Source organism: Nyctereutes procyonoides, unplaced genomic scaffold (assembly GCF_905146905.1).
Source record: "Nyctereutes procyonoides isolate TBG_1078 unplaced genomic scaffold, NYPRO_anot_genome, whole genome shotgun sequence".
Taxonomy (NCBI): domain Eukaryota; kingdom Metazoa; phylum Chordata; class Mammalia; order Carnivora; family Canidae; genus Nyctereutes; species Nyctereutes procyonoides.
Window position 1 is genome coordinate 78,712,874 of NW_026575125.1, and position 23,422 is coordinate 78,736,295.

General features: G+C 35.4%; 1 protein-coding gene across 3 annotated transcripts in view; it reads right to left on the reverse strand.

Annotated features, from left to right (window-relative positions):
• Positions 1-16,783: 16,783 nt before the first annotated feature.
• RBM41 (RNA binding motif protein 41) overlaps positions 16,784-23,422 on the reverse strand; it is a 61,248-nt gene continuing 54,609 nt past the window's right edge. For all 3 annotated transcript variants that reach the window (XM_055338459.1, XM_055338458.1, XM_055338457.1), the window contains one exon: positions 16,784-22,526. In XM_055338459.1, coding sequence (XP_055194434.1) covers positions 22,360-22,526 — 167 coding nt within the window. In that variant the 3' untranslated portion in view covers positions 16,784-22,359. The remainder of the gene's footprint in view (positions 22,527-23,422) is intronic.

Below are 23,422 nucleotides of genomic sequence, written 5' to 3' on the forward strand. Positions count from 1 at the left end.
ACATATTAGATAAAGGGCTAGTATCCAATATCTATAAAGAGCTTATTAAACTCAACACCCAAGAAACAATCCAATCATGAAATGGGCAGAAGACATGAACAGAAATCTCACAGAGGAAGACATACACATGTCCAACAAGCACATGAAAAAATGCTCCGCATCAGTTGCCATCAGGGAACTACAAATCAAAACCACAATGAGATACCACCTCACCCCAGTGAGAATGGTGAACATTAACAAGACAGGAAACAACAAATGTTGGAGGGGATGTGGTGAAAGGGGAACCCTCTTGGACTGTTGTTGGGAATGTGAACTGGTACAGCCACTCTGGAAAACTGTGGAGGTTTTTCAAATAGTTCAAAATGGAGCTACCCTACGACCTCGCTATTGCACTGCTGGGGATTTACCCCAAAGATACAGATGCAGTGAAATGGCAGGACTACCTGCATCCCAATGTTTATAGCAGCAATGTCCACAATAGCCAAACTGTGGAAGGAGCCTCGGTGTCCATTGAAAAATGAATGGATAAAGAAGATGTGGTCTATGTATACAATGGAATATTACTCAGCCATTAGAAACGACAAATACCCACCATTTGCTTCAACATGGTTGGAACTGGAGGGTATTATGTTGAGTGAAGTAAGTCAATTGGAGATGACAAACATTATATGGTCTCATTCATTTGGAGAATATAAAAATAGTGAAAAGGAATAGAGGGGAAAGGAGAGACAAATGAGTGGGAAATATCAGTGAGGGTGACAGAACATGAGAGACCCCTAACTCTGGGAAATGAACAAGGTGTAATGAGGGGAGATGGGAGGGGGATGGGGTGCCTGGGTGACGGTCACTGAGGGGGGCATTTGATGGGATGAGCACTGGGAGTTATAGTATATATTGGCAAATTGAACTCCAATAAAAACTATACAAAAAAATCGAATTGTCTTTGTATATTTCTAAAAAATCCAATGACAATAGATGTGTGCATTAGTCTTCAGTTCTAGTCCATGTATCTATATGTCTATCCTTATGCCAGTAAAACAGTTTTTATTACTGCAGCTGTTGCAAGTTTTGAAGTTGGAAAATGTGAGTCCTCCGACTTTATTACTCTTTTCCAAGATTGTTTTAGCTATTCTGAGTGCCTTACAATTCCATATAAATTTGAGCATCAACTTTTATATTACTTCAAAAAGGGCTGTTTGTGGTTTTACATGGATTGCATTAAATTTGTAGATTGCTTTGGGGAGCATAGCTACCTTACCGATATTATGTCTTTCAATCCATAAACACAGGATGTGTTTCTATTTATTTAGGCCTTTTATTTATTTCAGCAATGTTTTATAGTTTAAATTTTACAAGTATTGTGCCTCTTTGGTTAAATTTATTTCTAAGTAGTTTATTCTTTTTGGTGCTATAATAAATTGTTTTCTTAACTTCATCATTTTAAGATATTTATTTATTTGAGGGGAGGAAGTGAGAGAGAGAAAGAGAGTGAGAACAATCAGATAAGAGCGGCAAAAGAAGAGGGAGAAGCAGCCTCTCCATTAAGCACGGAGCCCGATGTAGGGCTCAGTCCCATGACCCGGGATCATGACCTGAGCCAAAGACAGATGCTTAACCTAATGAGCCACCCATGTGCCCTTTGATTTTGTTTTTGGATTGTTCATTGCTGATATATAGAAATACAATGAATTTTTCTGTGTGTTGATTTTATATTCAGCAACTTTGCTAATTCACTTGTTCATTATAATAATTATTTTGTATGTAGATTCTTTAGGGTTTTCTACATATATCATACCCCATCTGTAGAGATATAGTTTTATACCTCTTTTATAGAGATAGTTTAACTTCTGTTCCACTTGGAAAGCCTTTTATTTCTTGTCCAATTGTTTTGGCCAGAACTTCCAATACATTGTTAAATAGAAGTGGCAGAAACAGGCATCTTTGTCTTGTTTCTGATCTTACAGAAAAAGCTTTCAGTCTTTCATCATTGAGCATGATGGTAGCTGTGGGTTTTTTATGATGCCCTGTATTATGTTAAGGAAGTTCCCTTTTATTCCTAGTTTCCTGAAGGTTTTCATCATGAAAGTGTATTGGATTTTGTCAAATGATTTTTTTTGGCATAAATTGAGATAATCATGTATTATTTTTCCTTCATTCTATTACAGTGGTGTATCACATTGATTGATTTTCTCTTTTTTAAAGATTTTACTTATTTACTTGAGAGAGCACAAATGGGGGGGAAGAGAGAGAGGGAGAATGTTTATCTGGAAATGCCTCCATTTCACCATCAATTTTGAAGGGTTGTTTTGTTAGAACTAGAATTCTTGATTGACAGGGTTTTCCTTTCAGCGCCTTGAATAAATAATCCCATACCTTCTGCTCTACATGATTTCTGATAAGTAATCAGCCATCAATCTTGTTGAAAAACACTTGCACTTGATGAGTTGCTTCCCATGTTGTTTACAAGATTCTCTTTTTTTGAATTATAATATGTTTGAATATAATATATAATTGTTTGATTATAATATGTTTCATTGTGGATCTCTTTGAGTTCATCCTACCTGATGTTTGTTGAGCATCCTTGATGTGTAGATTCATATCATCAAATGTGAGAAGTTTTCAAGTGCAATTGATCTTCAAATATTCTTTCTGCCCTTTCTTTACCTTCTAGGACTCCTATAATGCATGTTTTCCACTTTGTGGTATCCCACGGGTCCTTTAGGCTCTGTACATTTTTATCCATTCTTTCTTTTTTTAATTTTTTTATAATAAATTTATTTTTTATTGGTGTTCAATTTGCCAACATACAGAATAACACCCAGTGCTCATCCCGTCAAGTGCCCCCCCTCAGTGCCTGTCACCCATTCATCCCCACCCCCCGCCCTCCTCCCCTTCCACCACCCCTAGTTCATTTCCCAGAGTTAGGAGTCTTTATGTTCTGTCTCCCTTTCTGATATTTCCTACCCATTTCTTCTCCCTCCCTTCTATTCCCTTTCACTATTATTTATATTCCCCAAATTAATGATAACATATAATGTTTGTCCTTCTCCGATTGACTTATTTCACTCAGCATAGAAATTCAAGAACTAAAGAGTACAATCACTAGAAGGATTCAACAGCATAAATGAACAAGCAGAAGAATCGGTGAACTTCAAGACAGAATGGTTCAAATCCTACAGTCTGAGTTGATCCTCAGACTGTATCAGCTCAGGATCAGCTCAGACTGTAGAATTTATCCTCTTTATTGATATTCTCTATCGGATGAGACTTTGTTCTACTTGTTTCCTTTGACTCTTTTTGCTTGCTTTAGATCTTTGAGCATATTTAAGATGGTTGCTTTAAATTATTTGTCATAAAAAAAACAAAAACAAAACAAAACAAAATTCTTTGTCATAAGTTTAGTGTCTTGGCTTCCTCGGGGCAGTTTGTATCATTTTTTTCCCCCACACTTTCTTGTTTCTTTGAATGTCTTATAATAAAAATTGGATATATTTTAAACTATAACATGATAACCTTGTAGACATTTCCTCCACACACACATCAGTTCATTGATGCTGTTTATTGTGTGTTGTTTATTTAATGATTTTTCTAAGCTATTTTTATAATGACTATGTTCTTTGTTCTGTTACCATAGGGATTTCTTTAAATGTCTAGAGCCAAATAAACCAAAGCAAATAACTCTCAAAAATACTGTTTTGGTTCTTTGTAGATTGGCTTTAAATTGGAGCATTCTTTCAATGTTTAGCCTGGCCATTTATAATTCTGCCTTAGCCTATATTTCCCATTTGCACAGAGGCTAAAAGCCTAGTCAAACATGGAAAGTTAGGGTCTCTGAAGTCTTTTCTGAGCATGAGTTAAGCTCTGAGCATTCATTTGGTCTTCTAGATCCTTCAATATATGCAGGAACTTTTCAAAGTTCTTATTACCTGTTTGTACCTCATTCCCAAGCCTCTTCTTAGTCTTTTCAGTCTGTCTGCTAATTATACTGTCCATTCACTCCTTCCTCAAGCAACTGCAACCTTTAAATACTTTCAAAAATTGCTGCCCAAAACAAAAACCACAATGAGATACCACCTCCCGCCCATTAGGTGGACTACCATTAAAAAAAAAGAAATAAAAAAGAAAAGTTTTGGTAAGGAAGTGGAGAAAATGAAACCCTAAGGATATTGTTGGTAGGAATGTAAAATGGTACAGCCACTGTGGAATAGTTTTCTGGTTCCTCAAAATTTAAAAATGAATTATCACATGTGGTCCAGCAATTCCCCTTCTGGGTACATTCTCCAAAATTTAAAGTATTTTCTTGAAGAGATATTTGTACACTCATGTTCACAACAGCATTATTCACAATAGCTGAAAAGTGGAGACTATTCAAATGTCCATTGATGGATGAATGGATAAACATACTGTGGTATATACATACAATGGAATATTATTCAGCCTTTAAAAAGGAAGGGGATTCTGACACATGCCATAATATAGATGAAGTTTGAGGACATTACACTAAGTGAAATAAGTAACAAAAAGACAAATATTGTATGATTCCACTTATATGATGTACTTAGAGTAGTTAAATTCATAGAGATAGATGGTAGAACAGTGGTTGCCAGGGGTTGGGTGGAAAGAGGAATGGGGAATTTTTGCTTATAGAGTTTCGATTTTGCAAGATGAAAAGACTTCTGGATATGAGTTTGTGGTCATGGTCCCACAATATAAATGTATTTAATACCACTTAACTGTATGTTTAAAAATCATTAAGATGGCAAATTTTGTTATGTGTATTTTATCACAATTTAAAAAATTGGAGAAAAATGCTGCCCAGGAGGCCACTCTGAATTAGGGGGCGGGGGGTGATAAAAACAAAAGCAAATTCCTGAGCTCATCACTTTTGGAGCCACCAGGTAGGTCAAAATGCAAAACTACAACTCTTTGAGAACAAAGCCTGCATTGCTTCCTTTGGCAACTATAAGCTCTGCCTGTCATTGAGCTATTGATTGGGGGATGGTAGGTAGTTAAGTAAAAATGCCATAATGCTCTCTTACCGAAACTCAGGAGACTCTTTCATCATAAGCACTACACTGGTTGTTATAAGTTTTTTTTTTTTTAATTTCAGAGGTCCAAAAAACTTGATTCTGACAGGTTTTTTTCTAGTTTAAGCATTGCATTAGTGCAAGGTTAATTCCCTGGCTTTCCCTATTCCTCCATTTTCAGTGACGTCGATCTCAGGAGTTCGGTTTTCTTTCTTACCAATGTGGAAAGTTGTTAAACGGCTTTAAGCCAACTAGTTACAGGATTACAATTTATATTTTTAAAAGATTCCTTTTTATGCTCTTTGGAGAATGGAGTGCAATGAGGCAAGAGTGGAAGAAAGGACACCAGTTGGGAAGCTTAAGTGGTAGTCCATCCAATTATGGGTTCTAGGATGGATTGGATTAGTAGTAAAGTTTTAAAAAATGGTGATTCTTCAGTCAGAATGAGTAAAATTAACAACTCGGGAAACAACTGATGTTGGTGAGGATGCAGAGAAAGGGGAATCCTCTTACACTCATTTTTGGTGGGAATGTAGATTGGTGCAGCCACTCTGGAAAACAGTATGGAAGTTCCTCACAAAGTTCAGAATAGAGGTACCCTATAACCAGTAATTGCACTATTAAGTATTTATCCAAAGGATACAAACATAGTGATTCAAAGGGGGCACATGCACCCCAATGTTTATAGGAGCAATGTCTACAATAGTCAAAATTTGGAAAGAATCCAGCTATCCTTTGATAGATGAATGGACAGATGAATGGTGATATATATGTGTGTGTATATATATATATATATATATATATATATATATATATTACTCAGCTATCAATAAGAATGAAATGTTTCCATTTGCAAAGACATGGATGGAACTACAGGGTATTATGCAAAGTGAAATAAGTCAGTCAGAGAAAGACAAATACCAAATACCACTTCACTCACGTGGAATTTGAAAAACAAAACAGATGAACATAGGGGAAGCGAAGGAAAAATAAAATGACAATTGAGAGTGAGGCAAACCATAAGAGATTAATTAACTCTAGGAAACAAACTGAGGGTTGCTGGAGGGGAGGTTGGCAGGGGGATGGGATAATCAGGTGATGGGCATTAACGAGGGCACTTGATGGAATGAACACCAGGCATTATATGCAACTGACGAATCACTAAATTCTACCCTTGAAACTAATAATACACTATATGTTAACTAAATTGAATTTAAATAAAAATTATAATAAAATTAAAAATGGGTGATTCTTGGTATAATTTTAGAGATTACCTCTAGGTAATCTCCAGGATTGCTTATGGATATATGTGGAAAGTAAGAGGAAAAAAGGAATGAAGAACATACTTGGATGATAGTGCCATTCTACTGATGAGGGAGACTAAAAAATTGATGGGTTGGGGAGGTAAATATTCAAGTCTTTTTGAACATGTTACATTTGAGATGGCTTAGAAATCCAACTGGTCTTGTCAGGAAGTCAATTGGTATAAGAATCTAGAGTTTAATAGAAAGATCTGAGCTGGAAACAGAATTGGTAGTCATAAGCCTATAGGCATTAATAAGCATTAATATAAAGTCATGAAACTAGATGAGAACTGTTAGGGAGAAAGTAAGAGCAGAAAAGAGCAGCGTGGGGAAGGAGCCCTGGGGCACTATAACATTTAGACAAGCAGAGAAGGAGCCATAAGACAACTGGGTATTTATCAGCTAAGTAGGAATAAAACCAGGATTTTGGTGTTACAGAAGCCAAGAGAATGTTTCAAGAAAGAGAAAGTGATAAACTGCATTGAATGCAGCTAAGAAGTTGAGATATAATGAAGACAGAGAGATTACCATTGATTTGGCAATATGGGGTGGAGGATGTTATAAAAGACCTTGCCAGGAGCAGTGCCTTATTGAAAAATATTAGGAGAAAATGGGAAATATGGATACAATGACTATAGAAAACTTTAAGAAATTTTGGTGTAAAGAATAGAGAAATGGAACAATAGCTTGATGGGAATGTGAAGTCATGGAAGTTTTTAAAATATAAATGGGATGTACAAGAAGGTTTATATGCTGATAGAAATGACAGGTTGGTGATACAGAGAGTACATTTATATGTGTTACGTCCTTGAAAAAGGACTGATATCCAAAGCATAAATGAAGGGGATGGCCTTTGATAGGGACAAGGATACTTCATCCATTGTAATGATAATCTAATATTTATTGAGATCTTACTATGTACTAGGTACTATTTAAAACACTTTACACATATTCATTTAATACAAAAAGACTGTTAGGTAGATACTTTTACTGCCCTCATTCATTTAAAAAAAAAACAAACTATAGCATATTATGTTTAAATAACTTGGGACCCCTGGGTGGCGCAGCGGTTTGGCGCCTGCCTTTGGCCCAGGGCGCGATCCTGGAGACCCAGGATCGAATCCCACGTCGGGCTCCTGGTGCATGGAGCCTGCTTCTCCCTCTGCCTATGTCTCTGCCTCTCTCTCTCTCTCTCTCTCTCTTTCTCTCTCTCTATCAGAAATAAATAAAAATTAAAAAAAATTTTAAAAAAAATAAATAACTTAAGTTCACACAGCTAGTAAATGGTAGAGTCATGACTTGAACACTGGGAGTATGGCATTAGATTCCAAATCCTTAACCGCTATTCTATATAGTATATAGAGAAAGCTAGAGTGTAGACACAAATTAAGTAAATGTTAGATTTAGTTATAAAAAGATGAGGGGTGCTTGGGCGGCTCAGTGGTTGAGCATCAGTCTTCCACTTAGGGTCCCGGGATTAAGTCCTGCATCGGGCTCCCCACTAGGAGCCTGCTTCTCCCTCTGCCTGTGTCTCTGCCTCTCTTTGTGTGGACCTCATGAACAAATAAATAAAATCTTTAAAAAAAGGGATGCCTGGGTGGCTCAGTGCTTGAGGGTCTGCCTTTGGCTCAGTGCGTGATCCCAGAGTCCCAGGATCAAGTCCCGCATTGGGTTCCCCGAGGAACCTGCTTCTCCCTCTGCCTATGCCTTGGCCTCTGCCTCTCTCTGTATCTCTCATGAATAAATAAATAAAACCTTTAAAAAAACAATAAAATAAAATATTAAAGAAAAAGATGAGGAAGTTCTTATCTGATTGCTTTTCTCAGTGAAATATGAAGATCCATAACCATATTTATAGATCTGTCTCATTCCTTTTAATGCCAACATGAGACTTTATCATATAGTTGTACCATAATTTAGTTATTTAACTAGCCAGTTCCCTATTGATGAACTTTTGTTTCCAGGTTTTTGCTATTACAATGCTGCAATGAATATTCCTGTGCATATATCTTTGAGCACATGTTTCTGTATGATGGATTTCTAGAAGATTTTCTAGATCTTCACAATTAAATTTTTAATAGAAATGGCCAAATTGTTCTCCCAAAAGGTTACACACTTATTTATACTTTTATCCAAAATATATAAATGTGTCTATTTTCCATACCCTTGGAAACATTTGCTGTTATCCACCTTTTTAATATTTGACACTGATAGGTTATAAAATGAACATCTAGGGCCCAGGTCTTAGTTTCTAAGTACTATTTTTTCCATTTAAATAAACTTGGGCCCCATGTAGAAATGGCCGATTCCAGCACTGGGATAGGAAAAACAAGAGAATCTGGAACAAGTCAAAAAACGGGGCCCTGTCAAAATGACATAGGAGCTCTCAATGGCAAAAGTTGAAACAACTTGAACCAAAAAAATGATAGTATTACGTTATAAGTCAGATAAAATAAACATTAGTCCTAACTGATATAAATAAATGAACAAAGAAATGGGGGAGATGGGATATCTTCCTTATAGAATTTCAATTTAATACATATAGAAGAAATGGAAAAAAATTTAAATCAACATTAGGTAAACACCACAGTAGTAACTGTCATTAGCAAGGACAGCTGATGAATGCTAAAATTAGTGGGCAAAAATATGGTGAGAAACATAATATTTGAAGTCTCAATGTATCTTCCTACAAGATATTTATTCATTATAAAGGGGAAAATAATAACTTTATGGTGAAGTTTAGCAGATACCACCCTAACCAAGTGATCAAGGTTAAATATCACCAGTATTAAGACATATCAGCATCAGCTATCTTCTGACATGATGCAGAAAGTACAAATCATGGGGAGGAGTTAACATGGCAGAGAAGTAGGGGATCCTAAGTTCATCTGGTCCCTGGAATTCTGCTACATACTTAGCAAATCGTTCTGAATACCTGCAAAGTCAATCAGATCTGAGAAAAGAAATGCTGCAATTCTACAAATAGAAAAGTGACCACTTTTTGGAAGGTAAGAGGTACACAGACTTGAATCTGAGGTGATATGTCAGAGGATATGGTGGAAGGGAGGGAGCCAGCTTAAGTACCCTATGGTAAAGTAATATGAACAACGGATCATAAAATCAGAAGTTTTAGAAGTCTGCTACAGTGGGGTACATCCCTGGCATAAGATGTTCAGGTGGTGAAACGAGGTGGAATCCCAGGTGGGACAGTGTGATCTCAGGATCCCCAGGGTCACAAGAAGAACAGGGGTGCAGCAGAGTTTCCAGGCACCAGAGCAGGGAAGCCAGTTGAAAGCAGTGAGTCTAGGTGCAGGCTTTCTGCTGGTGTTGCCATAAAATGCAAACCACTGCATGGTCACAAGACCGCTCTCCTGGCAGGAGCTCAGCAAAAGGCAGAAGCCTGGTTAGATCCCCTCCTTCCTCTGGGAAGAACAGTGAGGGTGTGTAACGCAGGAGTCCTTAACATTTGGAGTCTTGAAACTCAGTCATGTGCCTGAGATAAAAATGCTTGGTCACAGGTTGGGTAAACATAGAGTTCGGATAGAAACTGGGGAGACAAGAGTGATTGTTTTCCTATGAGGGTTCACTGAAGAGTGGGGGGCACAAGCATTCAGCTCTAGGGTTAGAGAAAGGGGTGCTGCCATTTTCATCCCACCCATCAGTGCTGAAAGCCTTCAGGGAGCAAAACGACACCACATAGTGGAATCTAGGGCTACTTACACTGAGCCAGGCCCCGTGGCAAGGGAGGCCTATTTCCACAAGATCAAGAGCACCTGAGAATCAGTGCAACAGGCCTCTCTTCCAGAAGACCAGCAGGAACAACTGGCTAGTACCAAGTTTACTGATCATAAAGAGCTGCAAAGCTTCAGCTCTTGGGAAAAACAGTATATAGCATTCATGATTCTCTTTATTCTTTAGTCTTCCTTTCAGCGTTATTTTTTCAGCTATTTTATTTTTCAATTCCTTTTAAATTTTTAATTTATATATATATGTTATATACAAATATTTTTTTATTTTGGTTTCCTTTCATTGTATTTTATTTTTCTCTCTACGTAAGTTATTTTTTCTTTCCTATTTGAGGATCTAGTTTTTTAACAAGCAGACCGAAACACACACAGGATCTAGTTTTTCTTGTTCTGTTTCTTGTTTGATTTTTTTCTTATTTTGTTTTGTTTTTTTCTGTTGTTGTTATTGTAGTCTTTTCTCTTTCTTTCTTCTTTTCTGGACAAAATGACAAGATGGAAAAATTCAGCCCAAGAGAAGGAACAGGAGGTAGTACTCACTGCCAGGGATATAATCAATATGGATGTAAGTAAGATGTCTGAACTAGAATTTATTTTTTTAAGATTTTATTTATTTATTCATGAGATACACAGACAGAGAGAGAGAGAGGCAGAGACACAGGCAGAGGGAGAAGCAGCCTCCATGCAGGGAGCCCGATGTGGGACTCGATCCTGGGACTCCAGGATCATGCCCTGGGCCAAAGGCAGGTGCTAAACCACCGAGCCACCCAGGGACCCCCTGAACTAGAATTTAAAACAGCAATTATAAAGATACCAACTGGGCTTGAAAAAGGCATAGAAGAGACTAGAGAATTCCTTACTGTAGAAATAAAAACTAAAATCAAGTCAGGTAGAAATTAAAAATGCTATTACCCAGATGCAGTCACAAATGGAGGCTCTAAAAGCAAGGATAAATGATGCAGTAGAGAGGGTCAGTGATATAAAAGATAAAATGATGGAGAATAAGGAAGCTAAAAAGAAGAAACAAAGACAACTACTGGATCAGGAAGGGAGGCTTAGAGAACTCAGTGATCCCATAAAGCAAAATAATATCCAGATAATAGGGGTCCCAGAAGATGAAGAGGGGGAAAGAGGGGTAGGTTTATTTGAACAAATTATAGCTGAGAACTTCCCTTATCTGGGGAAGAAAACAAGACAGGTATTCAAGTCTAGGATGAATAGAGAACCCCCATCAAAATCAATAAAAATTGGTCAACACCTCCACATATAATAGTGAAGCTTGCAAATTTCAAAGATAAAGAGAAAATCCTGAAAGCAGCTCAGGACGAGGTTCTTAACCTAAAAACGTAAAAACGTAAGTCTGGCAGCAAAGCTATCCACAGAGACCTGGAACCCAGAAAGAATTGGCATGATATATTCAATATGCTAAATGGCAAAAATACATAGTCGAGAATACTTTATCCAGCAAGGCTGCCGTTCATAATAGAAAGATAAAGAGTTTCTGGGACAAAAACTAAAGGACTTTATGAACACTAAATCAGCCCTGCAAGAAATATTAAAGGGGATCCCTTGAGCAAAGAGAGAGTCCAGAAGTAACAAACTCTAGAAAGGAACAGAGACAATCTACAGAAACAGCGATTTTACAGGTAATACGATGACACTAAATTCATATCTATCAATAATTACTCTGAATGTAAATGGACTAAATACTCCAGTCAAAAGGCATAGGGTATCAGAATGGATTAAAAAAAAAAAGACCCATCCCTATACTGTTTACAAGAGATTCATCTTCAACGCAAAGGCACCTCCAGATTGAAAGTAAGGGGTGGAGGGATGCCTGGGTGGCTCAGTGGTTGGGCATCTGCCTTCAGCTCAGGGCATGGTCCTAGAGTCCCAAGATCGAGTCCCACATCAGGCTCCCCTCAAGGGGCCTGCTTCTCCCTCTGCCTATGTCTCTGCCTCTCTCTCGGTGTCTCTCACAAAAAAATAAATAAAACCTTAAAAAAAAGAAAGTAAGGAGAGCCATTTATCATGCTAATGGAAATCAAGAAAAAGCTGGAGTATCCATACTAATATCAGACAAACTAGATTTTAAACCAAAGACTGTAATAAGAGACGAAGAAGGACACTATGTCATAATAAAAGGGTCTAGCCAGCAAGAAGATCTAACAATTGGAAATATCTATGCACCCAACTTGGAAGGAGCCAAATATATAAAGGAATTAATAACAAAATTAAAGAAACTCATTGATAATAATACAATAATAGTAGACCCTAACACTGCACTCACAGAAATAGAAAGATCACCTAAGCAGAGTATCAACAAGGAAACAAGGGCTTTGAATGATACACTGGACCAGATGGAGTAACAGATATATTCAGAGCATTTATCCTAAAGCAGTAGAATACACATTCTTTTTGAGTGCACATGGAATGTTCTGCAGAATAGATGACATACTGGGTCACAAATCAGGTCTCAAACAGTAGCAAAAGATTAAGATTTTACCATGAATAGTTTCAGGAAAAAAAATGCTTTGAAACCTCAAGTCAAACACAAGAAAAATTTGGAAGGAACACAAATACATGAAGGTTAAAGAGCATCCTACTAAAGAGTGAATGGGTCAACCAGGAAATAAAAGAATTTTAAAGATACATGGAAGCAAGTGAAAATGAAAACACGACAGTTCAGAACCTTTCGGATGCAACAAAGGCATTCGGAGGGAAGTATACAGTAATATAGGCCTTTCTCAAAAAACAAGAAAAGTCTCAAATACAAAACCTAACCTTACACCTAAAGAAGCTAGAAAAAGAATAGCAAATAAAGCCTAAAACTAGCAGAAGAAGGGAAATAATTAAGATTAGAGCAGAAATCAATGATACAGAAACAAAAAACCCCCAATAAAACAGATCAACAAATCTAGGAGATGGTTCTTCAAAATAATTAATAAAATCAATAAACCCTTTAGCCAGACTTATCAAAAAGAGAAAGTACCCAAATAAATAAAATCACAAATGAAAGAGGAGAGATCATGACCAACACTACAAAAATACAATTATAAGAGGATATTATGAACAATTATATGTCAACAAATTAGGCAATCTGGAAGAAATGGATGCATTCCTAGAAACATTTAAAAAATGACCAAAACTGAAACAGGAAGAAATAGAAAACCTAAAGAGACACATAACCAGCAAGGGAATTGAATCAGTAATCAAAAATCTCCCAACAAGAGTTCAGAGCTGGGTGCCTCCCAGTGGAATTGTGACATTTAAAGAAGAATTAATACCTATTCTGAAACCATTTCAAAAAATAGCAATGGAAGGAAAACTTCCAAACTCATTCAATGAGGCTAGCATTACGTAGATCCCAAAACCAAAGACCCCAACAAAAAGAATTACAAACCAATATCCCTGATGAACATGGATGTAAAAATTCTCACCAAGATACTAGCTAATAGGATCTAACAGTACATTAAAAAATTATTCACGATGACCAAGTGGGATTTATTCCTGTGCTGCAAGTGTGGTTCAACATCCACAAATGAATCAATGTGATATGCCACATTAATAAAAGAAAGGATAAGAACTCTATGATCCTCTCAATTGATGCAGAAAAATCATTTGACAAAATACAGCATCCTTTCTTGATTAAAACTCTCCACAGCGTAGGGACAGAGGGAACATACTTCAATATCATAAAACCACATAAGAAAAACGCACAGCAAATATCACTCTCAATGGGGAAAAACTAAGAGCTTTTCCCCTAAGGTCAGGAATATGACAGAGATGTCCACTCTCACCACTGTTGTTAAACACAGTACTGGAAGTCCCAGCCTCAGCAATCAGACAACAAAAAGAAATAAAAGACATACAAATTGGCAGAGAAGAAGTCAAACTTTCACTCTTCACATATGACATGATACTCTATGTAGAAAGTCCAAATGACTCCATCAAAAAATTGTCAGAACTGGTGCAGGAATTCAGCAAAGTTGCGGGATACAAAATCAATGCACAGAAATCAGTTGCATTTCTAACACTAACAATGAAGCAGAAGAAAGAAATAAAGGAACTAATCCCATTTACAATTGCATCCAAACCTATAAGATACCTAGGAATAAACCTAACCAAAGAGGTAAAAGATCTGTACTCTGAAAACTATAGAACACTTGTGAAAGAAATTGAGGAAGGTAAATAAATGGGAAAAACATTCCATGCTCATGGATTGGAATAACAAATATTGTTAAAAGGTCTATGCTACCCAAAGCAATCTACACATTCAATGCAATCCCTATCAAAACACTATCAACATTTTTCACAGAGCTGGAACAAAGGATTTTAAAATTTGTATGGAATCAAAGACCTGGAGTAGCCAAAAGAATGTTGTAAAAGAAAACCAAAGCTGGAGGCATCACAATTCCAGATTTCAAGCTGTATTACAAAGCTGTCATAATCAAGATAGTATGGTATTAGCACAAAAACAGACACATAGATCAATGAAACAGAACAAAGAACCCAGAAATGGACCCCTAACTCTATGGTCAACTAATCTTTGACAAAACAGGGAAGAAAATCCAATGGAAAAAAGTCTCTTCAACAAATGATGTTGGGAAAATTGGACAGTCACATGCAGAAGAATGAAACTGGACCACTTTCTTACACCATACACAAAAATAAACTCAAAATGGATGAAAGACCTAAATATGAGACAGGAAACCACCAAAATCCTACAGAACACAGGCAGCGACCTCTTCGACCTTGGCTGCAGTAACTTCTTGCTAAACATGTGTCTGGAGACAAGGGAAACAAAAGCAAAAATGAACTACTGGGACTTCATCAAGATAAAAAGCTTCTGCATAGCAAAGACAACAGTCAACAAAACTAAAAGGTAACCTATGAAATGAGAAAAGATATTTTCAAATGTCTTATCAGATAAAAGGCTAGTATCTAAAATCTATAAAGAACTTATCAAACTCAACACCCCCCAATAAAACTCCAGTCAGGAATTGGGCAGAAGACATAAACAGACATTTCTCTGAAGAAGATATACAAATGGCCAACAGACACAAGAAAAAATGCTCAACATCACTAGGCGTCAGGGAAATCTAAATCAAAACCACAATGAGATACTATCTCACACCTGTTAGAAATAAACAACTCAGGAAACAACAGATATTGGTGAGGATGTAGAGAAAGGTAACCCTCTTACACTGTTGGTGGGAATGTAAACAGTATGCAAGTTCCTCAAAAAGTTCAAAATAGAGCTACCCTATGACCCAGTAATTGCACTATTAGGTATTTATCCAAAGGATACAAACATAGTGATTCAAAGAGGCCCATGCACCCCAATGTTTATAGCAGCAATGTCCACAACAGTTAAAATTTGGAAATAATCTAGCTATCCATTGACAGATGAATGGATAGTGAAGAAGTGGGTGGAATATTAACATATATATAATGGAATATTACTCAGCCATCAATAAGAATGAAATATTGCCATTTGCAAAGACATAGAACTAGAGGGTATTATGCAAAGCGAAATAAGTCAGAGAAAGACAAATATTTCACTCAAAGGTGGAATTTAAGAAACAAAACAGATGAACATAGGGGAAGGGAAGGAAAAATAAAATAAGATGAAAACTGAGAGTGAGGCAAACCATAAAAGATGCTCAACTCTAGCAAACAGGTTTGCTGGTGGGGAGGTGGGCAGGGGCAATGGGGTAACTGGGTGATGGGCATTAAGGAGGGCACTTGATGTAATGTGTACTGGGTGTTATATGCCAACTGCTGAATCTCTAAACTCTAGCTCTGAAACTTTTTTTTTTTTTAAAAAGGGCACATCAGTTCTGTGGTATTCTTAACAAAAACATATAATCTCAGTCTAAAACAGGAAATTATCAGACAAGCCCTAATTAGGGACATTCTACAAAATAACTGCAAGAAATAATAAATGCCATGTGGGATACTGGATTTGAACCTGGATCCAAAAAAAAAAAAAGAAAGAAATTAGTGGGACAAATGGAAAAAAAATAAAGTCTAAACTAATACTGTATTGATATTATTTTCCTGCTTTTTGATAATTATATTATGGTTATATAAAGTGTTAACATTAGGAGAGGCTTGGTGAAGGATATATGGTAACTCTTGCTATTTTTGTGATTTTTCTATATATCTCAATTTTTTTGTCATTTATGTTTCTATAACTTATTTACCCATTTTTATTGCATTATTGACTTTTTTACATTAAGAAAATTATATATTATTGTATAATAAGGAAATTAGCTCTTTGTGGATGGCAAATTTTTTTTAATTTTTTTTAAATTTATTTATTTATGATAGTCACAGAGAGAGAGAGAGAGGCAGAGACATAGGCAGAGGGAGAAGCAGGCTCCATGCACCGGGAGCCCGATATGGGATTCGATCCCGGGTCTCCAGGATCGCGCCCTGAGCCAAAGGCAGGCGCCAAACCGCTGCGCCACCCAGGGATCCCTGTGGATGGCAAATTATTTTCTAGTTTGTCTTTTGACTTTTTTATGGTGGGTTTATATGTGTATGTATACATAGATGTTTTTAACCGATGATTTCTCCTGACCTATGTGCAGAAAATAAGGAAGAGTAGCTAAGTGACTTTAAGTCTTCCATGTAATCAAAAGACCATAGAATAGAAACAGTACTTTATGAAAATGACTTTACGAAACTTGTTCTTCTCTCCATCAAAAATTATATTTATTTAAAAATTCACATATAGTAAAATTAATCCTTTCTTGAATATAATTTGTTTTGACAAATGCATACAGTCAAATAACTATAATCAAGACAGAAACTTTCCATTATTAAAACAAATTCCTTGTGCTACCATTTTGTAATCAGTCTGCCATTTTTAACCCCTGACATCCACTGATTTGTTCTCTGTTCCTATAGTTTTGCCTTTTCCATGATGTCATATAAATGGAATCGAACAGTAAGTAGCCTTTTGAGTTTGGCTTCTTTTACTTAGCAAAATGCATTTGAGATTCATCTAAGTTGTTGCATGTATTGCAGTTCATCATAGTTTTTATTGCTGAGTAGGATTCCATTATATGGCTATCCCACAGTTTATGCACCAGTTGAGGGAGATCCTCCATTTTTATTTTCCTCTATTGTTAGTGACCTGCAGGTCTAGCAAAGGGAAGAGGTGAGATTTTCCATTCAACAGGAGTAAGTTTCTTCTGAAAAGTCCAGCTTAGAAGTATGTCCTTGGGTAACATGTGCAAGAGGTTATACCAGGATAACTTACTTCTTCCCCTTATACTATACTTAAAATTGAAGAGTTAATATTAAGTGAGCAGTATATCAAAGGAATAGGAGTTTGTCCTGAGTATAGTTAGATGATATCCTCAGAGCAGGCCTGACAAATATTCTGGAAGCCAAGTCATTTGTAGAGTATCAAAATTCTTTTTAATTAAAAAAAAACTGAAAAAGTAAAAATCACCCCAAATAACACGACTTTAAAAATTTTATAAAGCAAAAGTCTCCTTTCAGCCTATGTAATCCCACTTCTAAAAGGTTTACAATTTGGTACATATATTTCCCAGCTTTTTCCTAAATTTATTCAGAAATACCTATATACACATGTATCATACATATACAAATGTTTTTGTTTATAAAAATGCATTCATATTATATCATTTCTTACTTTGTAAATAAATACAAAATTCTGCATACCATACAGATCAGAATGTATTCATAGATATACCCCATTATTTTAATGGATGTATAATATTCCATGAAATGAATGTGTCATAATTTATTTTTCATTTACCTATTGATGGACAGTTGGGTTGTATCCAATTTCTTTTTTGGTGACTTTGAGATATAATTCATATACATACAATTCACCTATTTAAGGTACACAATTCATTATTTATAGTATATTCATAGAGTTTTACAATTATCACCATAATCAATTTTAGAACACTTTAATCAACCTCTAAAGAAACCTCATACAATTCTGCTATTACCCCAGCCCTGAGCAACCACTAATTCACTGTCTCTATATATTTAGCAATTCTAGACACTTCATATATATGGAATCATATAATTATATAGTCTTTTGTAACTGGCTTTTTTTTATTTAGCATGCTTTCAGGGTTCTTCCATGTTTGTAGTATATTATTAGAAGTGCTCCTTCTCCTTTTTGGAAGAGTATGTAAAGAATTTGTATTAATTCTTTAATGTTTGCTAGAATTTATCTGAGAAGCCATTTGAGCCTAAGCTTTTTCTTGTGGGCATTTTGAAAAATTATTAATTGATCTCTATGCTTATTATAGACTTTTATGGATTCTGTTTTCCATTGGTTTCAGTAGTTTGTGTGTTTCTAGGAATTTTTCTATTTCATCTAAGTTATCTAACTTATTGATATATAAATGTGCATAGTTTTCCTTCATACTTTTTTATTTCTAAAAGGGTGGTAGTAATGTTCCCTCCTTCACTTCTGATTCCAGTAATTTGAGTCTTCTTTTTTTCCTGGTCAATCTAACAAAAGGTTTGTCACTTTTGTTGATATTTTTTATAGAACCAACTATTAGCTTCATTGACATTCTCTATTGTTGTTATATTCTCTGTCATTTATTTATCTAATCTTTTTTATTTATTTCCTTCTCCTTGCTCTAAGTTTAGTTTGCTCTTCTTTTCCCAGTGTCTTAGGCATAAGACATATTGATATGTGATCTTTCTTGTTAAATATAAGGCATTTGTATTTATAAATTTCTTTCCAAGCACTGCTTTTGGTGCATCCAACATTTTGGTATGTTGTGTCTTTTCATTCATCCCAGGGGATTTCCTAATTTCCTTTGTGATTTTTTTATTTGACCCATTGGGCATGTAATAGTGTGTCTAATTCATGTTTATAAGTTCCTCAACTTTCTGTTATTGATTTCTTTTTTTAAATTTTTATTTATTTATGATAGTCACACAGAGAGAGAGAGAGAGAGGCAGAGACACAGGCAGAGGGAGAAGCAGGCTCCATGCACCGGAAGCCCGACGTGGGATTCGATCCCGGGTCTCCAGATCGCGCCCTGGGCCAAAAGCAGGCGCCAAACCGCTGCGCCACCCAGAGATCCCTGTTATTGATTTCTAACTCTATTCCATGAAGTCATAAAACATGATTTCAGTCCACTTAAATTTACTGAAATTTTTTTTTATGTTCTATGACATGAACCTGGAGATATTTCATGTGCCCTTGAGAAGAATGTATGAATCTGTTTGTGCTGGGTTAAGTGCTTTAAGTTGTTTTTTTTTAATTTTTATTATTTATGAGAGAGAGAGAGAGAGAGAGAGAGAGAGAGAGAGAGAGAGAGAGAGGCAGAGACAGGCAGAGGGAGAAGCAGGCTCCATGCACCGGGAGCCCCACGTGGGATTCGATCCCAGGTCTCCAGGATCGCGCCCTGGGCCAAAGGCAGGCGCTAAACCGCTGCACCACCCAGGGATCCTGGGTTAAGTGTTTTATAAATCACTTTAAGGTCTAGTTCATTATGGCACTGTTCAAGTCTTTTATTTCCTTGTTTATCATCTAATTGTTCTATTATTGAAAATGGGCTGAATACACCAACTCTTATTGTAGACTTGTGTATTTCTCCCTTCGTTTAGTTCAGTTTTTGATTCATGTATTTTGGTGCTCTGTTGTTAGGTATATATATATAATTTTGCTCTTTCTGATGGGTTGACTCTTTTATAATTATGTCAGTTTATATGTCTAATGATATTTTTTGTTTTAAAGTCTATTTTATCTGATATTAATATAGCCACTCCAGTTTTCTTACAGTTGCCATTTGCCTGATATTTCTTTCTATTCTTTTACCTTCAAACTGTTTGTATCTTTGAATATAAAGTGTGCCTCCACCAACAGATAGCATAGAGGTGAATCTTGTTTGTTTTTCCCAGTCTGATCCATTTTCTCAGTTTAATCCATTCATATTTATTGTTATTATTAATACAGGTGGACTTAAGACTGCCATTTTAGTGTTTGTTTCCTGTATGTCTCTGGGTTTGTTTTTGTCTTTCTCTATTCATCCTTTTGCATTGAATATTTTCTAATGAAAAATTTCTTTAATAATATTTTCACTATATATTTTCAGTTAGTTCCATAGTGGTTGCTCTAGGGTTTACCATACAAATCTTAACTGAATTGGCTTCAGACATATAAACTAAATTCCAATTATATGAACACTTTATTCCTATATGAACCTATTTCTCTCTCCATTTTTTGTAGTATTATTATACATATTACTTCTACATATTAACCCAACAATACACTGTTACAATTATTACTTGATATAATTTTATGCCTTTTAAAGAAGCTCAAAGAAGAAAGAAGAGGAAATAAATATTTGATACTTTTATATATTAATTTTGTTTCCCATTTCTTGCTTTCACTTGTTCCTATAGATTTGAGTTACCATCTGGAGTCATTTCTATAGTCCAACACAGCTTTGCTTCCACCCATCTCCTATGTCCTATGATTAGCAAACAAACTGCATTTTATATATTATAAATCCAACAATGCAACTATGTACATATTGCTTTATAAAATTGCTTTTTAAATTATTAAGAGAAGGAAAAATGCATTAGACAGTTTATTCTAATTATGTAATTACTTTTACCCGTGTTGTTTCCCTATGTGTAGATTTAAATTATTATCTGAGGTCACTTCATTCTTTTTTTTTTTAGGTCACTTCTTTCTTACTGAAGAATTTACATTAATATTCCTATTAGGTCTGTCAGCAACAACAGTTTATGACTATGTGGGAAAGCTTGTATCTTATCTTCATTTTTAAAAACACAGCTTTATTGGATGTAGGATTCTATATTGACAGTTGTTTTCTTTGAGCACTTTGAATGTGTTATTACACTGCCACCTCCGTTGTTTCTGATGAGAAGTCAGCTGTTAATCTCATTGGGGTTCTCTTGTAAGTGATGCTTCTTTTTTCTCCTGTCACTTTCAAGAGTTTCCCTTTGTCTTTGAGTTTTATATTTTTCATTTTTGTTATGATGTATCTGTGGATTTCTTCTTTATCCTACTGGGGGTTTGTTGAAATTCTTGAATGTGCAGGTAATGTTTCTCATCAAATATAGAACATTTACATCCATTATTTATTGGAATATTTTTTCTGCTTCTTTCTTTCTCTTCTCTTTTTCTGGTCTTCTCATTACAAGTATGTTGGAGTGCTTAATGGTCCCACTCTGTGTTCAACTTTCTTCATTTTTTTTCTTCCTGTTCTTCAGCCAAAATAATATCCTCTCACTTAATACTTACACCCCAATGAGGTAAGTAGTATTGTTATCCTCATTTTATAGAAAACTGAGGCTCAGATTAAGCGACTTGCCAAGGTCACAAAGTGGTAAGTGTGGTGTGAAGTTCACACAGATCTGATTCCAAAGTTTGTACTACTTCCTCTATATCATACTTTCTTTCTATTCTACAGCAACTACAAACGAACAACTGATGGATTTGGGAATGAGTGGCTCTCTTCTAGAGAATGCTTTCTTCCCACTCTCCTTTAGTATTGTTTGCTAGTATGTTCGTCTTCTAAAATTAATATATCTAATATATTAGATATTCATTCAATGTTTATTGCTTTGAATTCAATGATTACTCAATGGAAGATATCTTAAATGACTATGAGAACATCAACATTTTGGCCTAAATGCTTTCATTAGAAAAATATATAGCTTTTTGAAGACACTGATAACTTTATGGGGAAGCACTCATTAACTATGTGGACTGACTTATGAAAATACATATTGTCACTGATGATAGTTCTCATTCAACAGCATTTGTTGATGTTTAGGCCTGGGGTCTTGGTCATTTATTTACTAGATGGATATAATTAGGGATAAATGAGCTCTAGTGAATAAAATATTTCAACATTTAATTAGTTTTTTAGTTCTGCATATAGGAGGCAATCTTGGAAATAATGTTATCTTCAGGGACAAATATTTAAGACCCCAGATAAATTATAAAGACTTAAAAAATCCTTAGAAATAATCCTTTGTAATTTATCCTGAGAAAATGATACTCTTTGTACCCTATACTTCATACTTTGCATATGTCTGTCCTATATAGTCTTTGATTATAAAAAATGTTTTCTACCAATTCATTCTGAAACTGAGAGGGATTATCTTAGAGTTTTCTCTCCCCCAGTTAGTTTCTCTTCTTCAAATCCAAACAAATTGTTATCTATACACAAATCCTAGATCCAAGATTCTGATCCAAGAAAGACCTCCTGTGACTCACCATCTATATATCTTTTAGCTACCACTGATTTCTGGAGTGTTATCTGTAGCAGATGATATGAGAGAAGTAGCCTGGAGATCTGACCGTTGCTTTCTGTTCTTTCCAAATTCTATCACCAATATTTTCCCACGTAGTTTATATCCATTTACTAGATGTAATGCTTGCCATGCTATCTCCTTATCTAAAAGAGAAAGAAGAAAACATCAATTTACATAGGGCTTAATAATTCTATTCCAAGTCTAGTTTATGTTGTTTTGCCTTGGAGTTAAATATAGGCCATAATGCTACATAGTTATTTAATTTTATTATCTTTTCCATAATCTCAAATTTGTATAACTCAGCAAGGTTAAGAATAATAACAATAAAACTTAAAATGGATGTTTGAGAGTGTCTCCTAATTCAAAGATAAGGGTAAAGAAACAAGAATATAGACAGTGTGTCAAAGAAAGTTAAGCTATGACTAATAAGATACGAACCTCTATCTTAGATAACAGATTACAGGTATTGTGATAATAAAATCATTTTCAAAATGGATGACATGAATAAAAGATGTTATCATGGTACTGAGGACATTTTGTTACTTTTTTCTTTTGATGGCAGAGTGGGAGCCCTCCTTGGGATAAATAAGTTTAAGAATTCTTATAAGCATATGGATGCCTGAGGTGTAAGAGTATACAGTGTATAGCAGGAGTTTTCAATTTATGGGTCTCAGAGCCTAGATGTAAAAAAATTTGGAAGTGGAATCATTGCCCAGAGTATGTGAAATCATAGGTAGACAAGCAATGTCTTTAGACTAAACCAATTTATGTCTCACATATGTATACACTACCAATTTTCAAATGTTATACTGCTGTTTTTAGTAAAACAACTATCTACTTTAAAGTACTTAGTTTATAAAAACCTTTTTATTATATATCTTTTTCAATTAGTGGATCATATTAGCTTGAGGTCAATGAAATATATTTTAAGTTTAAAAAGGGCCCTTATTCCTGATAAGATTGAAAATCACTAGTATGGAAGATCCACAAACCTTCAACATGATAGGAAAGATGATATAAGAATGTATGAAAAAAGTGG